We start from the raw sequence: 25,406 nt of genomic DNA, 5'->3' as shown, positions 1-25,406 counted from the left end.
TGGCTCTCATCTGACATCAATAACAATTATGGGTTTCAATGGAGAAAATGAGTTACTTTCTGTTCTACTGTTCTATTCTACTTTCCTGTTAACTAATACCACTTACCTCGAAGACTTACATATTTACTTAATTCTGTATATTTTTAGTCCTAGCAGGTATCCTAGCGGGAAACATTCACATTTAACATGATTAAGCATGTCAGAGTTTTGAATTCATGCCAAGCATATGGCTGAGTTAGATTGCAGTATCAAAACTGACCATTGAATAAAATGCATTGAAAGGTCATCCTAGTACACTTTCATTTTTTCCTCCCTTCCCATTGTTTTCGGCACAATGCTGGAGTTCTTAACTCATATAAAGAAAAAGGTTTCCATCAGAAAAGATTAAGAGATGAACTTATTTTCAAAGCAGCAACCTGTACAGCCTTGTGTTTTAACCAGGCTCTAATATTGAAAAATGACAAATTATTCTAACGAGGTAAGCATCCTTTCCACATGTTTTTTAAAGAGGGAATTTCTCACTTACTAGCTTAAATCTCTTCATTTTTCCATAGTGTAGAATATGACTTCAGACAACAAGAAGGAAGATTTCATCAGATTTTGAAAACGCTGGATCATGCAGAGCAAAATCCAGCTTCAGCTTCACCTCAGAAGCTACCATCTGATCATCCAGCTCCCGAGAAAAAGGAGTTAAGAAGAAAAACAAAAAAGGTGAAAAGAAAATGCTTCTGGTGGATTTGACTTCCTTATGGATCCTTTTGCATTTCAAAAGACACTAGAACAGAAAGAGGTTTGAGAGCACACACCTGAAAATGTGCTATTACAAAATCACAAAGCTAAAGAATGTTTAATTAGAGTATCTGAAAAATCAAAAGTATTTAATTTATTTAAATCATAAGAATTGAATTTATTCAAATCATCTCACTGAATAAAGGCGCATTAAGATATTATTTTCAAAAAGAAACTTTCTTTCAAAAGGAAGCTTTCTCATTTTTCCAAAGGACACTTTCATATGCTTTTTAAAGACATTTCTTTTTCAACTTTCCAAAAATTTTCCAAAGGTTTAAACATCTCCTTTAAAAAACAATGGCAGACAAAGCTAAGGGTGTCACAGAGTCTTCATTTTCTATTTATAAGCAACATGGACTAAAAGGAAAGAACTTCATTGATCTTTAAAGAAACCACATAATCAAGAACAAATTCAGGGGAATCTACGTCGTTCAAACAAACCTCTCCTCGAAGGAGACAATTACAATTATTTCACATCCCCAATGAAATATTTTTCTTTCTGTCATCTAATATTTAACAACAAAGACAGAATTTCAGGTTAAGTTTTACTCTGTCCTTTTATTGGTTCAATTTAAAAAGCAACCATTTAGAAGTTTCAGCCATTTAATAGACTTCTCTGAAAAGAATCATAGAATCATAAAACAAGAGAGTATCTTGGTAATTCTAGTCTTAACCCCCTACTCAAGCAAGGTCCAATTAGGTGAATTTGAGGGTTGAGTATCTGCAAAGACAAGAATCCATAACCCCTTGGGGCAAGCTGTTCCAATTTTTTTCCTAACATCTGATCTGAATTTCCTGTGTTCTAACTTGTGTCCATTACCTCTTGCTCTATCCAAATACACCTTCAAGAAGAATTGGACAGGTAATAAGACCTCTCCTAAGCCTTCACTTCTTAAAGACTGAACAAATCCAATTTTCACTGCCTCTCTTCACATGTTATGTGCTGCAGCCCACAGTCATCTTGGCGGTCTCCCTCCAGTAAGCTGATGTCTTTCATCTACCTGGAAACCTAAAACTGGACACAATGCCTCAGATGTCATCATGCAATTGCTGAACAGAGGGGAATAACCACTTTGGCTACTGTCTTGCTAAACCACTTGCCCAATTTGTCCATTTAAGACCTGTATCGCTATGCCAAAATATCCCAAGATGTGTTTTTTTGGCCTTAAGATATAAGTAAGTCGATACATGATACAAAATTGATCATTAAAAAAAAATATTTAATGAACTTATCTGTATTATATCAAAAAAATCACATATGCGGAAAAGATTTTATCAGATGTCAATGCAGCTATTTCTTTCCTTCAAAAATAGTCAAGTTACCAGCTAGCCCGGGGTATGCCAATGTAACCTGATTTAGGGTTGATGATACTACTATTTTGCTCATGAAAACATGGTCACCTTTCATATGGGGGGCAGACGGGAAAAGGTTTTCCGAAGCAAGTTTAAAGGGCACACTGTAAAGCCCAAATAATGTATTTTATGTTTAGTGGAATGTACTGCAGATCTTTTCTTAGAAGTGATTCTGGTTAATTAGTTCAAATGGTGCCAGGGTATTCAACAGATCCACCCCTGGATCCTATTTTTCTAAATCATATTGTATTAATTGTGCAATGTTAGTTAAAAATGTCTGTACACTTTTTGTATACTTCTGTGTTCCTTGAATTCTTAGGTTTAATTACACATTTGAAAACACATTAAAAACAATTTTGCACAGAAGAATTTTGTCTGGAAGAACTAAGTTTTTTGATAAAATTAGTCTTCATTTAGAAGAGAGTATGCTATGTGACATGCCTTGATTTATCAAAATTCTAAAGGACTGACAGTTTTAAAAAACATTTTCATGTTAAGTTCAGTGAGTACAGAAATGACAGGCACAAAATTATCATTATTTTAGAGGCTTTTCAGAAGAAAAGCCTTATACAAATTTTTACTAGCAAAAAGGATGCCTTTAGTGAGACAGAAAAGCTCTTCAATAATAATTTGTGGGTATAACAAAGGTAACAATTAAATTACTACATCAGAACATGTCATTATATTACACTTAAATACATGTACTGCTTATGCTAGTATGCCATCAGCATTCCCATTTTGCATTAGTCTCTATAATTGATATAATGAAGCATTTATTAGTCTGTGAATGTTTCTTGTGTATTAAAATAACACTTTAAGATTAATATCCTCTGTGGTAAAAGTATAATAATAAGCAATACCAGCAGGTGTAACAGTAGCAAAACCAGTAAGTTTTTTTCCTGTAGTGAACCGATTTTCAATAATTTGTTATTATCTGAAAGCAATCTTTCTGCCTTTCTTTTTGTTAATAAGCACAAAAAAGCACATTTTAAGCTGTCTGATTTTGGTTTTGCATCCATAATGAATATGATGCCTTCAATATATTTTCAAAGGATCCAGATTATTCAATTTAAACAAACCACAGTATTTTGGTTCACCACATAGCACCAATCAATTCCTGGGGTCAGTAAAACTACGCAAGAACAGAAATACTCTACTTAGTTTAAGAAAGTCCAACCAAAGTAAGGCTCTAAGTCTTTCTTACGACCTGAACAAACATCAATACTTCTGAAAAACTGAAATATATTGATTTAAATGGTTACAGGTTTTATATTTTAATGTCTGATCTTGATGGAATTCAGAACTGTAGACGATTTTTAATGATTGATCTCCCAGTCAAAATTAGCCTTTGTTTTCCATATTCCTCAGTCGGTTGTTTTTCAATTCTCTCTCAATCAGTAAAGTATGGATTATCCATACATAGATATGAAATTCTCTTTTTAACATATGCACACACAGTGATAGGGAAACACTTAAGATATCTAGGCCAGCCGACTCTCAGCTCCCAATGCTGCAATTTAAGAACATTCATTTGTCTTTCAGCCTACCCTCTGTTCAGTGTTTTCAAATTCACCCCCTTCAAGACATCTGTTTTCCTTGAAAGAAAATATGAAATTACAGTGATGCTAAAGCACTGTCCTTCAGAAAGGTTGCTCCTACAGTTCTCTACTTCAGGACTTCAGTACAACAAAGGAGATTTTTTTTTTTTTTTTGAGTCAACAGTAGTAGCAACAGCCAGCCAAGTTCTAAAATATATATATTTAAGATCCAAACAAAAGGCTTATCTGAAACACAGACAGAACTCCCTCATTCTTCTTGCAGAGGCCCTGACGACCATGAACAAAAACCATGCAATAATTTAACTGAAAATAAAGTAAAAGTATGCCAGAAGTAAATTATTCCTACAAAAGAATAAGCATCATAGTTTCACAATAAAACAACACCTACTAAATGCAAGAAGTTATTATACCCAGTCTTCTCCACAGTACGCCACACACAATAGGCTTTCTACATAAAATTTTAAAGACAACATTGGAGCAAAAGGCTATTTGTTATATTAAAAGGTAACAGTGGGAACGTGTCAGTCATGGTATGCATCAGCCACAGCAAGAGGATAAGACTGCTTAGTTGCTATATGTTTTGTTTATATTTAACATAGAAATTTGTATATCCTAGCAACACAAAATACCTAAAGATTAATAGCTTTGTAACACACGATTGGAGAATCTAAACTATGTGAAAATGTAATATGTAAGCATTGCTTTGTTTTATTGTTTAGTATTTTTAATATATTTTAGTAATTAAATATTAATTCATATAGGAAATAAAAACCCTACCAGATACACACTATGCAATTATAGATGGAAGTATGATGTCAAGATTGGAAAAGCAACAGAAATCGGTAGATTGTTAGAAGATAATAGAGTACAGGCTATAAAAATTTCTCTGATTTAGAAAATTATGGTGTAATGCCTAAAACCGGCTCCCAGAGTAGGAAATAAATGTTAGGAATACATACAAACACGCTTTTAAGTAAAATTTTTAAAACCCACAAAAAACCCCCACAAACCAACAACAAAAAACCCCAAAACCACAGCTACTTGATAGCACTTGCATACAAAATATCGTAGGCTTCTCTTAAATGACAACTACAGTATGTTGTTTATAATACATTGTGCAGAACATGGCATATTCCAAAATTACTCTATTTGAAATTGCTGTTTTATGGCGTCAACCTAACTTTCTTTAAAAATTCAGAATGTATGAATAAAATACTGATTTCTCTCTGTCATGTAACAGCAGTTCATGTAGGGCTTTTTACAGTTTTGTGCACTATAGCTCTTTCAAAAAAGCCGCAATACTTAGTAATTATGCTAGCTTAGATACAAAACATCTTCCTAATGAAATGTATTATCTAATGTATGTTTTGTAAATTTCTAGGTTCTTTAAATGTGATGTTATCTTTTGCAATAAAATGAGGTATTTTTCTTAGGTTTCATGAGTCAGTTAATAACAAACCACATTTAGATTACAAAGGAAGTGAACAATTGTTCTTTGGAAAAGGAAAATTAATGGGAAATGAATAAATAGGTCTTTCATAGAATCATCCTGCAGCTTTTCTAGGTAGAGAAAGGATTTCAATTTGAATTTGAATACTGAATAAAAAAAAAGCTGTAACTTTTAGCTAGACCATGTGTATATTTGAATATATCATATTCTCCAACCATGGCAGCTCTGCAAAATGGTTTCTCTGGTCATTATTTCCCCAGGGAGTATTGTTTTTTGCAAAAGTATGCTATCTAGAGTAGCTTTGGTTAACAAAGCACACTGTTTTCTTTTCAGCAAAGTCTTCATTTGTAGAATATCTTATATAAATATTGTCTAAAAACTTTTCTGTGTAGCATAACTACACTCTTTTCATCATGCTAAACTGATATTGTGAACAAAATCAACTTTGGGAGTACCAAAGGAAAGCTTTAAAATGTATATGGTGGATTCATTATATTTTTGTTTACCTAACCAAGCCAATATCGAAAACAAGTACTTCTGTATTCTACATGCTTCTATACATTTTACTTCTATAATTACTGTAGTACAACTTCACTGCATCACGATGCCCTTTAACTAAAAGTTTAAATTTCATAAAGTATTCAAGATAAAGCTTGAATAGCCAATTTCAGACAATAAATTTGTCCCTCTTTATCACAAGTTTAGAAGCACTTCTACAGCTACAAACAGTCAAGACTTTTTGTTTTTTCAATAGTGAAAATAACCAAGCAGCTGTTAAAACCTTCAACTGCCAAAACATGACAATGAAGGCAAGAGTGGCACTTCAGTAAGTCTTCTCTGCAGTAGTTGCAGGGAGCCAAATTACTTTTCCATCGCCAGCACCTTCTCAGCCTGACTCTTTCCAGTAACTACATGAACAAAGCTCACAGCATGCTGTTACCAGCTGAGCACAAGGCAGCACCTTCCCTTAGATTCAACTGGCATTGTAGCAAGAAAAGATAAAGGCAACTGTAACCCAAAATCCTTTTAACTCCTTCTCTGCCAACAAGCTAGAAGATTGTGAAAAGGACACCTGAATATGAAAATTAACCTGCTTATCCCTGCCAGAAAGCAAAAAAACTCAGGTAAAAAAGATCCAGTACTCTATCAGGTGCAAGACATTTAAACTTGCAAGGAATTACAGGTCTTGTAAATTATAACCATTGTTTTTATTAGTATAACATAGTATTAGCATTGTTTTTCACACCATTTTCAAATTCTAGAAAATTACACAGAAGATAAAAATACTTGCAATATTCAGAAACAAAGCAACAGATTTAAGAATCTGAAGAGTAACCTTCTGTTCTCCTGGAAGTAAATAACAGATGTAGCCCCATTTGAAAGGTCACTCATATCCATATAACATCAGCTACATAGTCTGACTGCAGCTATTCCATACGTCCCACCTGTACGTGCAGAGTTCACCATACTTTTAGCAACTTTAGCTTACCTAAGCATTCTGCAGAAGGCCATAATTCCCGACTATCTGCTTCATTTTTAAAAGATTAAGCATTCAGGCTTTCAACAAGTTTGGCCCTCTCAAGAACTTTTAAAGCAAACCTGCAAATTAACTGAGTGAACTAAAGATGCTACACAGAGCATGAAACAAGCTGATTTTGCCACTTCTTTCTGAATGCAAAAGACTATTTTGTTCATTACAAATAATTTCTTCACATGTAAAAGACTACTCTGTTGAGAGATCTTGCCTCAGCTCTAGAAAACTCTTTGTAATTTATTGGAATTCTGCTTTGAAAAACCTCTAAAATGTCCAATATACACACATGCATAGGTGCTTATGAGTATTATTAGCATTCAGACATCTGCATTTCAAAATTCACACTGGATTTGATCTTTCTAGGTAAAAACAGCCGAACAAATTACAGTAGATAAGAGAGAAAAACAAGAAAAACAAACAGATTTTCCAGCCATTTCAATTGACTGTAACCAGCCTGTTTCCTAATGATTTCCTAATGTTTCCTAATGATAAGGATCCTTTTTGCAGGATTACCACAGTTTCACTTTGCTTCTTCATTTACTGTTTATGGTACCCAGAAATACTCCTTAATAGATTGATTACATCATCCATGACACTCATAATGATGTGTTCTTTGCAAGTACAGAAAACATTTTCAAACACTGTAGAGAACTGAAAGGTTCACTGGGTCTTCATTCAAAACCTCTTCCTGTTATGACCATGCATACACACCAGAGGGTTACACACAGAAGAATAACAGACTGGAGTTCTGATAAACAGTTAATGATATGATTCCTGAAACTTGCAGATCTACCACCAGAGAGTCTGAAGCAACCATTGACTAATCATTAGGAGACACATATGCTCTGACTGGCAATGATCTAAAACTGTTATTTTGGTTTTCCAACAGAAATGAACAAGGAAATGAAGTACATTTTAGAAGACAAGCAATGTACCTCTTGTGGCCAAAACAATCAAGTAAATGCTGCTCTAGATTTTGCAGAATAATGTAAATCTCTAAAGACTAACAATTAATACACATCTTCTCTTAAGCACACAGTCTGAAGGGCAAGTTCCATAACTTCACTGAACACAACTGGCTTGCATTCTCACAAATAGTCTAAATCAAGAGGAGTACTCATGAGACATGTACTTAAATCTGAATAAATTGCAGAATCTGTCCCTGAATATAATTCTCAAACCATGGAATCTCCACAAAAATCTCAGGTGAGTGCTCTATGCCAGCGCGTCCCCACGTATTTTCCCTGTGCACACAGGGCATCATCTTGCCCCTCCAGAAAAAGAGCCAGGAATGGCAGCTGTTCCATAGCAACTCTAAACCACCAAAAAGTAAAGCATGTGGAAAAATTGGGAGAAACAGAGCATCCACCAATTATTTATATAAGCTATTCAGAATAGCTTTTTTTTTTTTAGTTTTACTCAGAAACTTCCACTTTAGGTTAGTAGAAACACAATAGTGTTTCAATGTGTTAAAGTGTGCCCTTTATGTGGGTTTATAAAACATTCTTTTTGCAAACAGCAATTAACTTTAGACTTAGTGTTTGGTTTTTTAAAGAACGCACAAATCTCACAGTATTTGACTATACTTCAAAAGACACTACAGTGCCACAGTTGAATGAAAAAAGAGTAAAGCTTTAGACCTTTTATTTTAAATCTAAAAAAGTCTGCAAACAAGGACTCCACAAATACTATATTTGCATTTTTTTCAGGATAACTATAAAATGACTTTCAAAGCATTAAAAATACGTAAAAATATTACTCACAATTAAGGGATCATCTCGTCCCATTGTAATAACAGTTCTGTTCACTGTGCGTAATAACTGTACCATTATTTCTTGAATATGGTCATAAGTTGATGCCTGTAAAAAAAAACCAACAGGTTTTGTATTAAATCTATATCTCTTGCAAAAGAAAGAAGAAACCAATTATTTCCATGTTGACAGTTCAAGTTGTATAATATAACCACCCTTTTGAAAGAACGACACTCATTCTTCTTGCTCACACTGCTCCTTAGTTCCAGCAATTTCAGTGGAATACTCATTTCAAGTGGCACAGTCCAATTTTAGCCCTCCCACAACTGTTTTTTGTTTCAAATAGTCACTTCCCATCCCTCACTCAAGGCACTCGTGCTTTCCCAGTAACTGAGTAGCCTATAACTTAATAGCAACACCCTGGTAACAGATAATTGAGGCAAAGCGTATCGTAGTTCTCCACATCTGTCAATGGCCCTCAGGGTAGTCTGGAGCTCAGTAATATTCTCAGCCTGCAGTCACAAAGTACATAATTATTAAAGGAGAAAGTTATCTTCATTTCACTTTGCAGCTCTATGAGGGCACAAACTGAAGATGGTCTGTTCTTTGGCCCCATTGCCAAAGTACTAGTCAATCGGGCTGAGACTACACTAGAGACCCACCACCTGTCAGCACCAAGTTTTGAGTGATCTTTGCAGCCCAATGGCAAATATTCACCAACTCACATCAGATGATAAGTACCTCTGGCATGTTGCCTGCAAAAGAACATTTGATTATTTAGTTTAAAACACTGAGCAGAGGGGTATAACCTTATATTCACTGACCTTACTCTCTGATCACCAGACAACTTTGGAAACTAGAATGCAACAATCAAAGAAAGAAAAAGTCTAAAAAAATTTCTAATAGAAAAAAAAAAAATTAGCTTACACCAAACAAGGCACCTCTTCAACGTCACATGTAGTATGGAAAGACCACCACAATCACAGAAGCCATGGTGATTTCTTAACAATATTTTAGGTGGCTGAGCTCCAATACCACCCCAGGAGAAACTGCTTCTGACTCTGTTTTTCCTCTGAGACATCCAACATTGTCTCCTTTCTTTCTCCTGTTTTGATTAACCTGGATCAGGCCAGCATCCCTTGCAATAGAGACCTTCCTCATATCTAGCCATTTATTTACTATTACCACTTAGTCCTAATTATGTCCTTTGACGACGACACATGCAAGCTTAAATGATCTCGCCTGTCACAGCATTTCAAAAGTTACTATATTTTATAAATGAACAATGTATTCACAGAATAATTTGTTTGTGTTTTCTTTTTTTAATTTAAATCTCTCTGGTACAGTCCCATTTATTTATAAAAAGACTACACCTGACAGTTGCTGTACAGAAGACACATTTGTTGGAGTGCTTTCACAAAGCCACTTTCTCTTCCATCTCCTCCTCTTCCCAATATGCATACTGTAAGCTTTAAGGTTTATGCAATCAAATAGCATGAAAACCATACAGTGCATTGGCTCTTTGTATTTTAAAAGCACTGGAAATAACAGTGAAATTAAAAATAAAAACCTGCAGTGCACCTCTCCCCATATCAACTTTAATAATTAACCAAATACTCTTCTTGTCTCTACTTTTTTTTCTCTTTTTTTTTTTTTAAATCACCTGAAAAACCTCCGAGATAAAATTGCTCTTTCTTCCACAGTAAAACATAACCACTTTTTGTCACACAGCAAAGCAAATTCTTCAGGCTTATGCAAAGTTGTAATCAGACACTTTTCATTCAAAGAGCAACAACCAGAATCTTTTGGCCCCTATGTAGCAGAAGCAGCATATCTTAGTCCTCCTAATGAATGTATTGGCACAGCTGACCTCACAGTAGAAAAAGGAAAATCTAGCCTTGCCACTGGATTGTTGAACAGCGGCAGCCCTTGGCACCAGAGTATCTTCACAACCTTTTCACTTTTGGGGTGTTTTACTGTACAGCTAGAAAGCAAGACATCATTTGAAACATTCTTTGTAAAACAGTATAATTGTATTGGACTACAAGGCTACACAAGCCACTCTTACCATCTCAAGTATTTCTCTTTCCAAGACTGTACTAATGCATTACAGATGCATTTAACTGGATCACAGATTCTTCACTACTGTTTCACCATACGATATAATAGTTACGGCACCCTGCTTGAAACTGAGAACAAGGGGCAGAGCATAACAGGAAAGAAATACAGAGAGGGATTGCATCTCACAAGAAGCCAGAAAAAAAGAAAAACAAGCAGACAGACGTTGACAGCGTGAGGAAGAGGGGACAAAGGATGTCAAAAAAAGATGAGCCAACCATAGGAAAGAAAAATGCCACCAAGGTGCTTGAAATAGCGTAATTTCTTGGGCCAGAAAACATATAGAAGAGCTCTCTCTTATCCACTGCCTTCAGGACCTCAAATCCAACACATTTTCAGATCCTACTCTTCTACTGGAAACACTAATGAAAACTACTGAAAAAAAAAATATTCCATTCAAGTATTGTCTTTACCAGAGTTTAGATGTTCTCTACTTAACAAATACAGCTCACACAGTGAAAAATGAAGGAAACAGCAATATTGAGTACACAGACATGGAACTGTTCGGTAGCCTTACAGTGAAAACCATCTGCCTGCTACAGATGCTTACTTTTTTCAGCACAATTTTGTGTTTTGTGAAAGGCATCCTATTTGTTCTTTGAACTTGAGTGCTTTCCATATTCATTAGCATTACTGTAATGTCAAATGTAACTTTCAGGAAATAATTAGCTTTAGATAAACCACACTCTGGGTAAGTTTTTGATACGTCTTCAGAGTATACTCTTGATGAATGTTGTTTTATTTACAGAGGTCTATGCAGCTTTTCTGTTTTGTTTTCAAACCTTTTTTGTATATTCTTCTTGAACTTTGAATATAGCAATGTACTTTATGATTGTGCACTTCTGTCCAAAAGCAGTTTGCCATCTCTTATTCCAGAGTATTGCATTTATTCAATAATTTCAAGGTTTGCTTTGAAGTGTAGAACATTTGTTACCCTTGTGCATTGGGGTACCAGTCAAAATTTAGCATTTTGTTTCAAACAAGTGTTCTCGACTGTTGAAAGAATGGACAGAGGAGGACAGCAGAGGACCTACGGCAAGCCACCTGCCATAAAATACATAATTTTATCAGCTACCAGTTAACACAGCAGTAGAGGAAAGGTGAAGCAATCTAGAGTACAACACACTTATCCAATTATACAGCCTGCCCCTGAATTTTTCATTTCTTATTTACATCAGTTGGAAAATACAAACATCAAATTGAGAAAGTACATTATTTGTATAACTTCCTCCCCATAACTGCAAAAATTAAATACAGCAATTATGTATACCTTTATCTTAAGCATAAATCAAGACCTTAAAGTTATATGGCTATGCCTATATCAGCAATTTGGTTCATAACAATTTTGAAGCAAATCCCTTGATCACTTCCATTTACCATGTACTGCTTCTGAGTGGTTTTGTTGCACACAAACTAAATTCCAGATAGAGAGAAACTAGAAGCTCCTTGACAAGTGCTAGAAATGAAGACATTAGGTTCTTGATCAATGTTTGGGTCACACCAACATAAGGTCCCCCAGCATGTTTCTAAACTGTTTGCCTTCAGAAAGCTGAGCCATATGCATAATGGAGATGTCTGAACCCCAGTATCAGACCATATCTTACTCAGCGTCAACTCCCCAAGCCACGTACAACAGATTCATGAGGAGCCCCACAACGAACCACATGAACCTAGTGGTACACTCATGTTGTGACTCATTCCTTGCTAATGCAGACATTACCAAAATATCCTACACAGCCAAGGCAAAAAAGCACCGTTAAAGGGGAAGCCACATTAAACGAAGTAACCGTGGTTGAGATTTTTTTTTGCTGACACTTCTTAACAGTCATTTGAAGGTATGCAAAGCTACCTGCTGTAACAGTGGCTACCTTCTGACAATAGTCTCTAAAAGCACCAAACTCACAGCATATAGTTTACAGAGAATATTTTCTTTTCACCCAGGAAAGATACTATGTCTCACTGCAAGAACTGCAACACTTAAATAGCTTTCTGGTTAGAACTCTGTCCATGTGGCTACCATACCAAATGTAGAGATAAAAACTGGCATCTCAGCTGGAATTGTTAGCTGCAATGCTGCAAGAAATATTCCATGATTTGGCCTCTGTTACAATTCAAGATGTTTTCATTAATCATAGCTGTTCTTATAGTATTGATTACCACTATAATTAAAAAAAAAATCAATGGTCAAAAATGGTGAACTACATAGTAGCAGTTCGCACATTTTCCTTGGGCACAGGGAAGTCACTTCTTCGTTAGTTTGCCTTTTTTTTTTTTTTTAATTCAAAGATGAAGGCTCTTATAATCTAGTTTTACTTCCTTCCACATTTCAGTACATGCTATACCATTATTAGTAACAGTTCAGAACATTACATAATGGTTTTAACATTTAGCCATGACTCCATTATTAAAGATGAGCTCTATTCTGAATTCACAAGTAGCATATAACATACCTTTCCTGGAAAAAATGTAACATATGCTCAAGCATGCAAAGGTTATTTTCTGCTAAGCCGTTGAATTTTCAGAGAAATGTTAGCAAATGAATTAAAATGGTTTCTTTATGAAACTGAGACTATTTTTCTTCTTGATAATCTAAGAAACAATTAGGCATTCAATACTGACATAGCTAACTTAAGAAAAATAGCGTTTGCACACATTGCCTATACACAAGTTTTCAGCTTTTATTTTAACTAAATTTCTAGCTTCAGAAGACAGTCTAGCAACCCACTCTAAGATGCATTTTCTTAGATCATATTTCACTTCACAAGGTTGACATAAGTTTTTTAGTGAAACCTGGAAAACTCACCATTTGGCTGCAGTTCATCTGGTTAAACATGAGACTTTTCACAAGCTAAATTAACAACTTGTGCCGTATATAAATGCTCCCTTGGAAAACATTAATTGTATTATTCTACTTAATGGTCATCAAAAATGTGTGCTTGTCTTCACTGTTGAAAATTATTTGCTAGGTGACCAAGGCATGAAACAATCAGAGCTCATACATGGTATGCAGGTCAGCAGTAGGAAATTCTCTCACAGAACTCAAATGCCTTCAGATTCATTGAAGGGATTGATGGCACACATTGGTACACACAAATTAGTTAATAGAAAATCCAAACCAAACCACTCTCTCTAAAAACATCTGTGCAGGGTAATAGCAGTTAGTGTTTGATTTAGCTTTCATGTTCTATTTAAACTTCTACAGGGTTGGGACAAAAATCAGAGTAATTCCATTGTCTCGGAGTCAATGATGAACTTCAGAATATGATAGAGTGTTCATTTATTTGGACAGTGACATTTATTTGGACTAACTGAATGGCTCCTTCAGAATTATAACATTACACAACCTGTACTTTAGATATCCACTTGGAGATACCTCTTCGGTCAATTTGTTTCAGCTGTCCCAGCTGTGTCCCCTCCCAAACTCTAGCCCAATTCTAGCCTACCCCCCAGCATGGGGCAGAGTGAGAAACAGAGAAGGCCTTGACACTGTGCAAGCACTGTTCAGCAATAACTAAAATTTTCATTGATGTGTTATCAACACTGTTTTGGTCACAAATATAAAACACAGCACCGTATGGGCTGCCACGAAGAAAATGAACTCTATACCAACCAGATCCAGTATGCTCGCTCTCTTATGCATCCAGTTCTATAACTTTGTGTTCCCCCTCTGACACACACACACACACACAAAAAGAGCACACATAAAAGGGTAAAGATTTTTCTTTTTTCTTTTTAAATCACATAGTTCATAATCATGCATTGTTCTGACTGAAAATTTTCTGAAGAACTTAAGGTAACTGGCCCTAAAAGAACATGCAGGTTCCCTGACTAAATTCCTTTGAAATTCTCTTTTGCTAAAGTCTTAAGACCTGCCATAAGTTAGGCAAATGCTTTACAAATTTCTGTACAATTCTAAAATGCTTCCAGACTTGTTTACTAATATAATCAACAGCTTACAATGCAGCTGCTGCCAATTACTGACTTTGTGCACAGAACAGGAAAAAGATTATAAATCTCACTTCCACTTGTAGTCTCAACCAGGATTTTATTTCAGATTCCAAGAAAAAGTTTACCATTACATTTAATTGTGTAAGCACTACAAATAAAAACTTGTTCTGATACAATAAATATTAAACTATAGGATATATGTCAGATTAGAGACAAAGTCACCTTATGAAGGGCTGTCAGACTGCACGCATCAAAGTTGTTGTAAAGGGGGAAAAGGGAAGTGTTTTTAACTAAAACAGAAACAAAAAGTCACAGATTTCACCATGACCACCATCAACGACTTACTTGCAGTTCTGAACTTTAGCTGTATTTCACAGGTGCTGAAAGCACACAGGCTCAAGCTATGAAGCTAATTTTTGACACGATTCAGTCAAAAAAATGTCATCTATGTCCAAAAGTTGTTTGCTGTAGAGGCAATTTAAAAATCAAACATAAGCATCTCGCCCAAATGCCTAACAATGACTGTCTAGTCATAAAAATGAAGTCCTTACCATAAACCAGCGTTCTTAACAATGTACTTGCTACCTGCAGAACCAAGCAGCTAGACAGCAGCTGAAGAGAACAGTGTTTGAACACAAGGATCTGATGATTCACTTGTTCCCACTCACCAAACAATGTAGGGCAAAACACTAGAGCAAAGATGGTAATATCACAAAATCTTTTTCTTTGACAAAGAAAATACATTCTTCAAAAATTCTGTAACAACTTCAAAGATCACCTCACAAAATAAATTCTGACCACACAAAACACAGAACAGCTACTGCTTCTTTTCTGTCCTTTGTGTATATTCTACTTCTGGTGATTTTCACAGAATAAATCCAATGCAAAAATATCAAAGTTAAGTTTACAAAAAGTTTTAAATACTGATCCAAAACCAGATTTCTCTATTGAGATGGAAAAACAGAAGAAATATGGACAAGATGTTGGTGTTTTCAAGACAGAGTTAAGCTTACAATTAATACTGTAAAGTAAGTCTACCACTAAGGCCTGAAGTTTTCTCCTCCAGCATGTCAAATAATCCACTTTCTTAGTAAGATACTAAGAGGTACAGGGAATTAATTGTTCAATAGAAAATTGCATTAATCTTAGGGTTCAAGTGCAATCCCATAAAAAAATAATTTGATTAATTACCAAAACAATTCTCTATATCTAGATCACACTGAATAAAGGCATTCTGAAGGAGACCACCTAAACACCATCATCATAATCTGGCCATAGAGTGAACCTTTTCCATTTGCCTGTATGAGTACAGGATACAAAGTATTTCCCATTGCAAGTGAAAACTGTGTATCCTTGAAACAAGATTTTTCACTTCAGCTGGAAAGTAAACATCTGTGTTACACTCAAGAGAAATCTGTACTGTCTCTTAAAGACAAATTACTGTCTGATGCCTTAGATACTGCTGTATTGAAGGTGTTCCCTTCCTTTGGTCTTTTTTTCTCCTTCAGAGAAGCCATCTCAAAAGTAGATTTTTAGTAATAAAGCAACTGGTTCTTTTGTTGATGTCCCAACTATTCTACAATGTTTCTTATACTCATGAATATGATGTCTCCAGAGGGGTCATCATATGCTGATACCACTACTGGATTTAAACCTGCTCCAAGGGACTTTTCTCCTGATATTAGAAACTCATCAGTATTTACTGCAAAACGCAATCTGTAGATAACTGCCACCCAAATATCTCACAGAGAATCTCCAGTTTACAGGTTACCTTCCTTAAAAGAAGAAATGCTACTTGTTTTAAATAAATGTGAATGTGTGTGGTTTTTTTAAATGCATGTGTTTTAAATTCTCAGCAATTTTCATGACATAATGTGTTACATGTTGCCTAAAAAGCTATTGTTTGTCATAATACAAAAAGGTTTGCCTGGCTACCTTCTTCAATAGGAGTAAAAGCACAGAATGCATTACATGCTTTCAAACAACATCATTCTATACAAATTACACTATTTTAATTGGATTGTTAAAAGACTGAAGTCCAAACCTGTGAAGAGTACAATCACCCATTAAACCTCTGATCTCCAGCTGTGTTTAAACATACACATCATACTGATTTTCAACTAAAATGTTATCAAATGAAATCTAAAGTATTTGCCTAATATCTTTTTTTAAGTCCTTGAGGCATATGTTCACAGAACTGTCCAAAACCAGCAGTTACAAACCTCTCAGACATGGAATTTCTTGAAACAAACACTTACTTTTCTTCAATCATCTTTGCATTTCATTTACACCTTATTTCTATAGACATTTCTATAGGAGGTGTATCAGTTCAGATATAGGTCATCTTCCATCCCTCAAGCTTTATGTTTTTACTAATATTGAGGAATAAAATAAATTAAAAAAAAAAAAAATCTATCTACACTTTTAAAATGTTTTTTTACCCAAGATGGAAACTTACAAGCATTTCCAAAAATGAACAAAAATATTTATTAGTAAGAATTCTACTTAGTAACTGGTTTTGTGCTCACAGTCACACTTAAAATATGAATACAACACAGGCTGAAAGGGGTGTTTTTCTTTACAAACAGTGATTTCAGAAATTAATAAAATGGGATGCCTATTAAAAAAAAACCCAACGTAATTTTCAAATGTTTCTTCTCTGGTAAACAGCCCATCGTGTTTCTACATCATTCTGGATATATCAGTTCTGACTCTTAGAAACTGGGCGAGTTAGAATCTACAGAATAGTCTTCAGACTGCATGGGGCTACATATATGCATACCAAGCAACAAGAATTTGACTTCTTCATGCTGTTCTGCACACAGCAATGTTCTCACTCATGGAAACATGAACTATAAACCCGTATTTTCAATAGGCACTAATCAAGTCTTTGACATGTCAGTTACTATGGACAGCCACTGTTAAATTTGAAAATAAACTGAATTTATGTGGTACACATGCAGAAAGTATTATTCTATCTTGCCTTATGACTGTGTTTCACCCTTTAAAGTATACGGTAATGAAACTGGTTTACTTTACATTATAGCCCTATAAACTTATAACTTCACTCTTTGCCCTATCATGCTTTTACCATTTCTCTTACGAACTCCATTTGAAATTCAAATGCTCCTATACCTCTTAAGTATCACCTTGTATCAACCCCTCCTGAAGTGCTTACATCTAAAACAATGAAGAAAACAGCTCATAATACACATGAAAAGATTGCCCTGTGCAAACAGACAAGCCTCTTCAGTTTCAAACTCAAAGATTTTTATGAAACCAAGCAACACGCTATAATGATTTCATTACTGGAAAATGATCCAAGGATCCATAGTGAAAAACGACTAAAATGACAGCTTGCCTCTATCTAAAGCCTGCAAAGTCTGAACACGTATCAGAAAACTATAGCTCAGGGAGAAATCAGCACGTATTCATAGGAGAAATTACAACTTTCCTAATGTAATTAATTATGATGTTTCCTCAGAATAAAATCCTCGTTATTGTGAAACTCCATCGAATAACCTACTGCTCATTAAAAAGTGAGGGACTAAAAAGTCAATTCAATAGTCTCTCAAATGAGAACAGCAACCACTCAGATCACAATTTCTACAGTGCTCCAAAACTACAGGAGCCTGAGAAAGAAACTACAGACTCAGAATGAAGTATAGTAAAGAGTAATCTGTTTTACACAGACATTGCTGAAAGCACAAACCATAAGCTACAACATTTGTACACTGAAAAACATTTCTTTTGGAAACTACAAAGGTTTTTTATGAAAGAAACAAGATTAAATTTGAAAAACATTCCGAATACTTAGAATAATCATAGAATCATCGCATAGTTTGGCTTGGAAGGGACCTTTAAAGGCCATCTAGTCCAGCCCCCCTGCAACAAGCAGGGGCATCTTCAACTAGATCAGGTTGCTCAGAGCCCCGTCCAACCTGACCTGGAATGTTTCCAGGGATGGGGCATCCACCACCCCTCTGGGCAACCTGGGCCAGTGCTTCACCACCCTCAGCGTAAAAAATTTCTTCCTAACATCTAGTCTAAATCTACCCCCCTTTAGTTTAAAGCCATTCCCCCTTGTCCTGTCGCAACAGGCCCTGCTAAAAAGTCTGCCGCCATCTTTTTTATAAGCCCCCTTTAAGTACTGATAGGCTGCAAGAAGGTCTCCCTGAAGCCTTCCATTCTCTGGGCCGAACAACCCCAACTCTCTCAGCCTTTCTTCATAGGAGAGGTGTTCCAGCCCCCTGATCATTTTCATGGCCCTCTTCTGGACCCGCTCCAACAGGTCCGTGTCTTTCCTGTGCTGAGGGCTCCAGAGCTGGACGCAGTACTCCACGTGGGGTCTCACCAGAGCAGAGTAGAGAGGCAGAATCCCCTCCCTCGACCTGCTGGCCACGCTGCTTTGGATGCAGCCCAGGATACGGTTGGCCTTCTGGGCTGCGAGCGCACGTTGCTGGCTCATGTCCAGCTTTTCATCCACCAGTACCCCCAAGTCCTTCTGAGCAGGGCTGCTCTCAATCCCTTCATCCCCCAGCCTGTACTGATACGAGGGGTTGCCCCGACCCAGGTGCAGGACCTTGCACTTCGCCTTGTTGAACCTCATGATGTTCACACAGGCCCACGTGTTGAGCTTGTCCAGGTCCCTCTGGATGGCATCCCGTCCCTCTGGCGTGTCGACCGCACCACTCAGCTTGGTGTCATCGATATCATCGATACTCAGCTTGGTGTCATAATATACTAATTCATTTCGGTATTTATTCCATTGAACTTTACCAGTCAAAACTAAAAGTGCCTAAACCTCTGCTAGGAAAAAACAAAGCAGCCTCACTGCTTTCAATAATACTATGGTGATTGACAGCAGCTATGTAAAGAATATAAAACTGAGAAATAAAAAACAGATAGCATAGATGTCAGTACCTCACCTTTAATACCTCAACTGCCCTTTAACTTAAGTTTATGAAAAATAGGAGAAAAGTTCAATTTGCCACTGACTTGTATTAAAAATTTAAATGAGATTCATCAGCATCAATAATTTACTACCTAATCAGCTCAGGCTTACTACAGACTTGGGCCATCTACATCATCATCAATACTTACAGGGTCTTGACAGCTCAGAACCTCCAGGATGCTATTGAGTAATTCAACACAGTACTTCTTCTCTTGGACCTGGAGCTGCTGGTCATCCTTCTGTTCCAGTAATTCTTTCAGCTCTTTTGTAATCACAGGAAGCAGAATGTCCCTGCATTCTGAAAGAAAGCAAATTATCTTAAGAACAAATATAAATCAAATACTACTTGCAAATAAATCCTCCTCCAAACAGTGAAACACAATATGCTTTAACAGCTACAGTCCCTTCCAGTGTGGAACTGTTGATTTTCCAATCATGCCTCAGGGATACTCTAAAACTTGTGTGATATTTTATAAGTCAACAGTATTTCTCATGTATGAAAAACACAACTTCCTGATAAAAATAATTTGTTGCAGTTGAATTCTGAAGGCTGTTTAGCTTGTCCCAAACACTTAAGGACAAATTATTCACTTCACATACAAAGCACCTGGAAATAAGCTATGTTTAAGTAGTGACAGGATTTTAATGTGAGAAAAATACTATACTTATTGAATTATTCTTTTTGAAAATAAGACACAAACAGCAACAGAATTGTTCTACGTGTATCATTTTGAAACATACCTTCTAAGAACAAATCAAAGAATGCAGATATGGAAAAGACTAAGGAAGGGCCTATCAAGCCTATGAGAGCAAGCGCTATGCATACATTTATCCTTATTTAAATCTAAGGAAGCTGACACAAACAGTAAGTTACTTTTCAGTATCACGTGTACATTGGCTTTTTAAGACAGAGGTGCTTATGGGAAATGTTGGGAGGACAAGATGCACAAATTTGAAATAACTTCAATGAAGGTACTGTCTACCTAGGAATAAAAGATACAGAAGATTTTTTTTCTAATTTAATTGATACACGCGACTGAGTGATTTAAGTAGCAACTTACTTGTACAGTGCTAGGTAATTAAACAGAGTACAGCACAACAGCGTGAATAACGCTGAGCAGATGCTTCAAAGATTTGTTATATTTATGAAAATAACCTGGGAAGAAAACAAAGCTAAACATAGCTTCAGAGGTTCCACCTCAGAATAAAACTTGTATAGAACTACAGAAGCATTCTAGTCACAGACAATGAGCTGAAGTTCTTACTCATTTCCACTCAACTGATTTCTTATTGCTTAAAATTCTTGTCTCTCTTAACTCTTTGGAAAAAATATTTATATCACCAATTGGATACTATTTTCTATCAATACCACATATCACAGTTTCTGAAAAAATAATAGAACAAAACTAGAAAACTTCTTAATTACTGCAAACAAAAATGAATATGTGGCTTTTTATTTTTTCTTTTAAGAATGATTTAGAACACCTTTACCCAGACATACAGCATACTCACTGATAAACAAGTGGAGTGTGAGACGTGGTGCAGCTGTATCTAATGTGATTTAAAAGAGGCCAGGGGCTCAGAATCCCCCCAAAATAAGGATGCTAGCACAGGAAGACAGGAGGGTAAGAAAGAGAAGAAAAGAATGGGAAGCAGATTATAAATTTCTGAATTTTGCAGAGGAAGCAACAGAGGTTATCCATGCAGATTATTCTCATTTCAAGTAACAGCTCCAAGCCATATAAAGCCAGGAGCTTTGAACCACATTTAAAAAGCAGCATAATTTCTTGCTTCAGAAAGTACCTCTACTCTTGGTAACGCCACAACATGAATAAAAAGCAATTTAGCTGATTTTCTATAACCCTTGTTCCAAGCTACAAGAGAAATCTTACTCAGTGACTAAATTACAAACTCACTAGTAAAACAGCAGTTAAAGAACACGTATCAACACAAGACCTGTTCAAAGAGCAGCATAAAAAGGAATTTTACACAGCTTACAGTTCATTTATGTGACCAACTCTGCATATAGACAAGCTTCCTGCACTTAATGCAGGCCATAGACTACCCCTCTGATTCAGAATCCAAATAGCTGCACTTACAAAGCACTTAGTAGAGCTTATGTCCTGGTTTCGGCTGGGATAGAGTTAATTTTCTCCCTAGTAGCTGGTACAGTGCTGTGTTTTGGATTTAGGATGAGAATAATGTTGATAACACACCGATGTTTTAGTTGTTGCTGAGCAGTGCTTACACTAGTCAAAGAGTTCTCAGCTCCTCACGCCCTGCCAGCGAGAAGCTGGGAGGGGGCACAGCCAGGACAGCTGACCCAAACTGCCAAAGGGCTATTCCATACCATGTGACGTCATGCTCAGTATAGAAACTGGGGGGAGTTGGCCAGGGAGTGGTGACCGCTGCTCGGGAACTGGTTGGGCATCGGTTGACGGCTGGTGAGCAGCTGCATTGTGCATCACTTATTTTGTATATTCTATTATTATTATTATTTTCCCTTCCTTATCTGTCCTATTAAACTGTCTTTATCTCAAGCTACGAATCTTTCTCCCTCCCCCTTCCCCCCCGCCCCCCGATTCTCTCCCCCATCCCACTGGGTGGGGGTAGTGAGCAAATGGCTGTGTGGTGTTTAGTTGCCTGCCAGGTTAAACCACAACAGCATACTAGTGGGGCATACTAACACTCCTAAGGCACTTCAGTGTGGATTTGTGTCCATGGAGACAGAGAAAAACCTCCCCTCCAAAAGTCATCAATACTGATAGATTCGTAGCCACCAACTGTAGACATCAAACATCATATAGTTTTCTGAAACTGAGATGTAATTTTATAATTAGCACTTAAATTGCTCATATGAACCACTTCTAATAATTAGTTAATTAATTAAATGCAAGAAATGCAGTGCCATTAGCTTCTTCTAACCAAAGAAACATCATTAGGAATACTAAAAGTTATATGCAATACCTTTAAAACTTGCTGAAATGTGATAGTACTTTTTTTTTTATAAAGAAAGGATTTATATATTCAGTTAACAAACAAGTACAAGTTGTAAATTAGATTATTATCTACCTGCTTTTGAAAAAGCTAGAAACCAAACTTTAATTCTGTTTTCACTGCAATCCCTGGAAACTGTCCTCCAACAGTCTATGGTTATTCGGGGGGGGAAACAGTTCATAGTATGATCAGTTCAGGATTCATTCGTCAAGGTTCTGACCACTCCAAAAATATTTAAGATATTTTTCCCTTGGGACATAACATTTATTGCTAAGCAAGTTCCATTTCATGACGGTTATGAAAAAGACCATCAGTGTATTATTGTGAACACCGGCTAAACCTACTAGTATAAACACCCACTTCTCTAAAACAGTAATGACTGTTTCATTCCTGCTGCAGAGTTAGGCTGAAAGAGTTATTTGCCAGACTTTTAACTTCTCCATACAGTCCATATGCTGCTGAGATAGAAGCTGAATGTCACCCCAGCGAGATACATATAAGGAACTTGCTTATGAAGTTGCAAGAGAGAAATTAAAATGGGACTGCAGTGGATTTCCAGTCTGTTACTGAAAGATAGCATGCATTTAACAGATTTTAAAGTGGATCAGACAAAAAAAAAAAAAAAAAAAAAAAGGACTCACAACTGAAACAAGCAGTTCAGACTGGATATAAGGAAAAACTTCTTCCTCATGAAGACAGTCAAGTAGTGGAACGAACAGGTTGCCCAGTCTCTGTCCTTGGAGGTTTTCAAGACCCAGCTGGAGCAAGCCCAGAGCAACCTGGTCTGACCTCACAGCTGACCCCATTTTGAGTGGGAAGTTGGACTAGAGACATTCTCAGATTCCTTCCAACTTGAACTATTCCATGATCCTTTATTGCAAAAATTGCTAATTAATGGTAGTGTAGCAGTAGCCTGATGCACTGCAAATGACCAGTTGCTAATCCTCAGAAACGGAAGATAGTAGCCAACTACTGATAACAGTAAGTGCCAGCACACAGCAAGAAATTTACAGGAGCCTGTAATCTTGCATCTTTGGAAAATGAATGGGTACTGTCAGAAAGTTAGGAATAAAGATACATCTCTACATTTATACCTATATATGCAAATCATTATATTTTTGGGGCTTTTTTTCATCCATAGACTAAAACATCAAGGTTTCCCATAGCAGCAGAGATGACATCAAAATCGTAACTCTAAAGACAGATGAGAGAAACCTATTTCTTGTCAATTCAGTCCGTAGCACTTGCACAGCATCTGTAGAGAGGTAAAGAAAATTGCTTCACACATATTTAACCTGTATGAAAATACGCATGCAGCAAGCACTGAGGGGCATAAAAAATTCAATTCATCTTTTCTGATACCCACTCTGCCTCATCCCTGTCTTCCTTTTCAGATTCTCTGACCTGTATGCAAGATATGCTAAAGGAATGATTCATCACAAGCTAAACCCCCCATCTTTCCTATAGCATTATAGATCCAATACACTAACCCAAATGATAGGCAATAAAGCTCATCAAGCAAATACATCTCATCAAGCATGTATCACTGTACATACTTGTCTGCAGTTATATCTATGTCTTCACATTGCAACATTTTGTGTCACAAGTTCTCTGCTCTAAACCTGCTGTGTACAAACTCTACTTTTTATAAGGATGCATAACTATTACTCTAACATTCTGCAATAGACACAGTAATGGCTACAATTAATACAACATGAAGATGGACATATTTAGACAAACGCATCCAACCATTAACTAATCTGCAATCACGTCATAGGAATACAGATTCCAAATCAACAGCACATAAGAAATTTAGCTCGCAATTGTTTTCTCATAACTACCATTCTTGAAAATAGTGTTTTAAAACATTTCCACTTCAAAAAAAACCCCCAACAAACAGTCAACTGCTATGCTAACAGGCCAGTTCATAACAACAAAGTTCAAAGTCATATCAAATTATATGACATCTCCGCCACTTTTCAGCATTCACAAAGAGGATGGAATGTTATATGCACATACGAGTTTCACATCTGCCAGGATAAACATACTTATTGCCCCCACTGATCCAAAATAACATCCAGCTCAATTTTTTAGCCATTAAGATCTCCCTTGAAATGTCTGACAGCTGGCAAATATAAAAATTCTCTTCAGGTAGCTTTTAAAGTTACAGGAAGCAACTGGATAATAAATCATAATAAAAACGTATACTTAACGAGCTTTATTTCAAACGTAAAGTAAGAGACTAGACTGAACAAAGTCATTGCTCAAGGGGAATCCTGTATTTTAGCTGAAGTACATTTTAAGTACTCATATAGAAAAAAGTTAGGACTTCAAGGTAGGTATTATGTGTATATTAGTCACTAAATTACATCTGACTTCACATGCCAGTGATATCCATTTGACCAATAATCAGGAAGCATACAGGAGATCATGAGTTACAAGTTGCACTGGACACCTTAAAGAGGAGTGGAAATAAACTTTATGGAATTTAAAACTCCTCCTTACCAGGGTTTCAGAGGCCATTTAAAACTTTTCCTACCAGAATGCAAAATGCCCACTGTTGTCTATAATTCATTTAAAAACCACACACACATGTATTTCGGTAAAAGAAATAAGTCTTTGACATAATTCCTCTTCTGCATAAAGCTATTCCATATTTCTTAAACATTAAGAAAGCAGGGCTTCTTGCATAGACAAAATTTTCCTATTGTACTGAGAGGACAGGTGAGGCAGAAGGTACAATTGATTTCCTCCAGTTTTAAGAGCTAATTACTCTGCAAGCTTCATTACTCCCAGTTGTACTTTGAATTATAAATTAAAATTTGATCCATATTTGATACATACAGAATCTATTAAAAGGACTTAGCATATGCAGCTGATCAATTATTTACAGTGCATGTTCAGATGCGAACAATGTTGAAGTGTCAAGCTACATGGAAATTCAAAGGTCGTT

General features: G+C 36.2%; 2 protein-coding genes across 3 annotated transcripts in view; one reads left to right on the top strand and one right to left on the bottom strand.

Moving 5' to 3' along the window:
- Nucleotides 1–854, top strand: part of INSYN2B (inhibitory synaptic factor family member 2B) — a 37,693-nt gene extending 36,839 nt beyond the window's left edge. Inside the window, exon 4 of one of the 2 annotated variants that reach the window (XM_076350303.1) lies at nucleotides 555–854. In XM_076350303.1, coding sequence (XP_076206418.1) covers nucleotides 555–741 — 187 coding nt within the window. In that variant the 3' untranslated portion in view covers nucleotides 742–854. The remainder of the gene's footprint in view (nucleotides 1–554) is intronic. The other variant, XM_076350304.1, reaches the window with a different exon arrangement.
- The window catches only part of DOCK2 (dedicator of cytokinesis 2), a 213,534-nt gene that overhangs the window by 122,298 nt on the left and 65,830 nt on the right, over nucleotides 1–25,406 (bottom strand). The window contains exons 26-27 of the mRNA XM_076349698.1: nucleotides 19,606–19,754; nucleotides 8,449–8,544 (exon numbers count right to left, since the gene is read on the bottom strand). Coding sequence (XP_076205813.1) covers nucleotides 8,449–8,544; nucleotides 19,606–19,754 — 245 coding nt within the window. The remainder of the gene's footprint in view (nucleotides 1–8,448; nucleotides 8,545–19,605; nucleotides 19,755–25,406) is intronic.

Source organism: Aptenodytes patagonicus, chromosome 12 (assembly GCF_965638725.1).
Source record: "Aptenodytes patagonicus chromosome 12, bAptPat1.pri.cur, whole genome shotgun sequence".
Taxonomy (NCBI): domain Eukaryota; kingdom Metazoa; phylum Chordata; class Aves; order Sphenisciformes; family Spheniscidae; genus Aptenodytes; species Aptenodytes patagonicus.
This window is presented reverse-complemented; position numbering and strand designations above follow the sequence as displayed.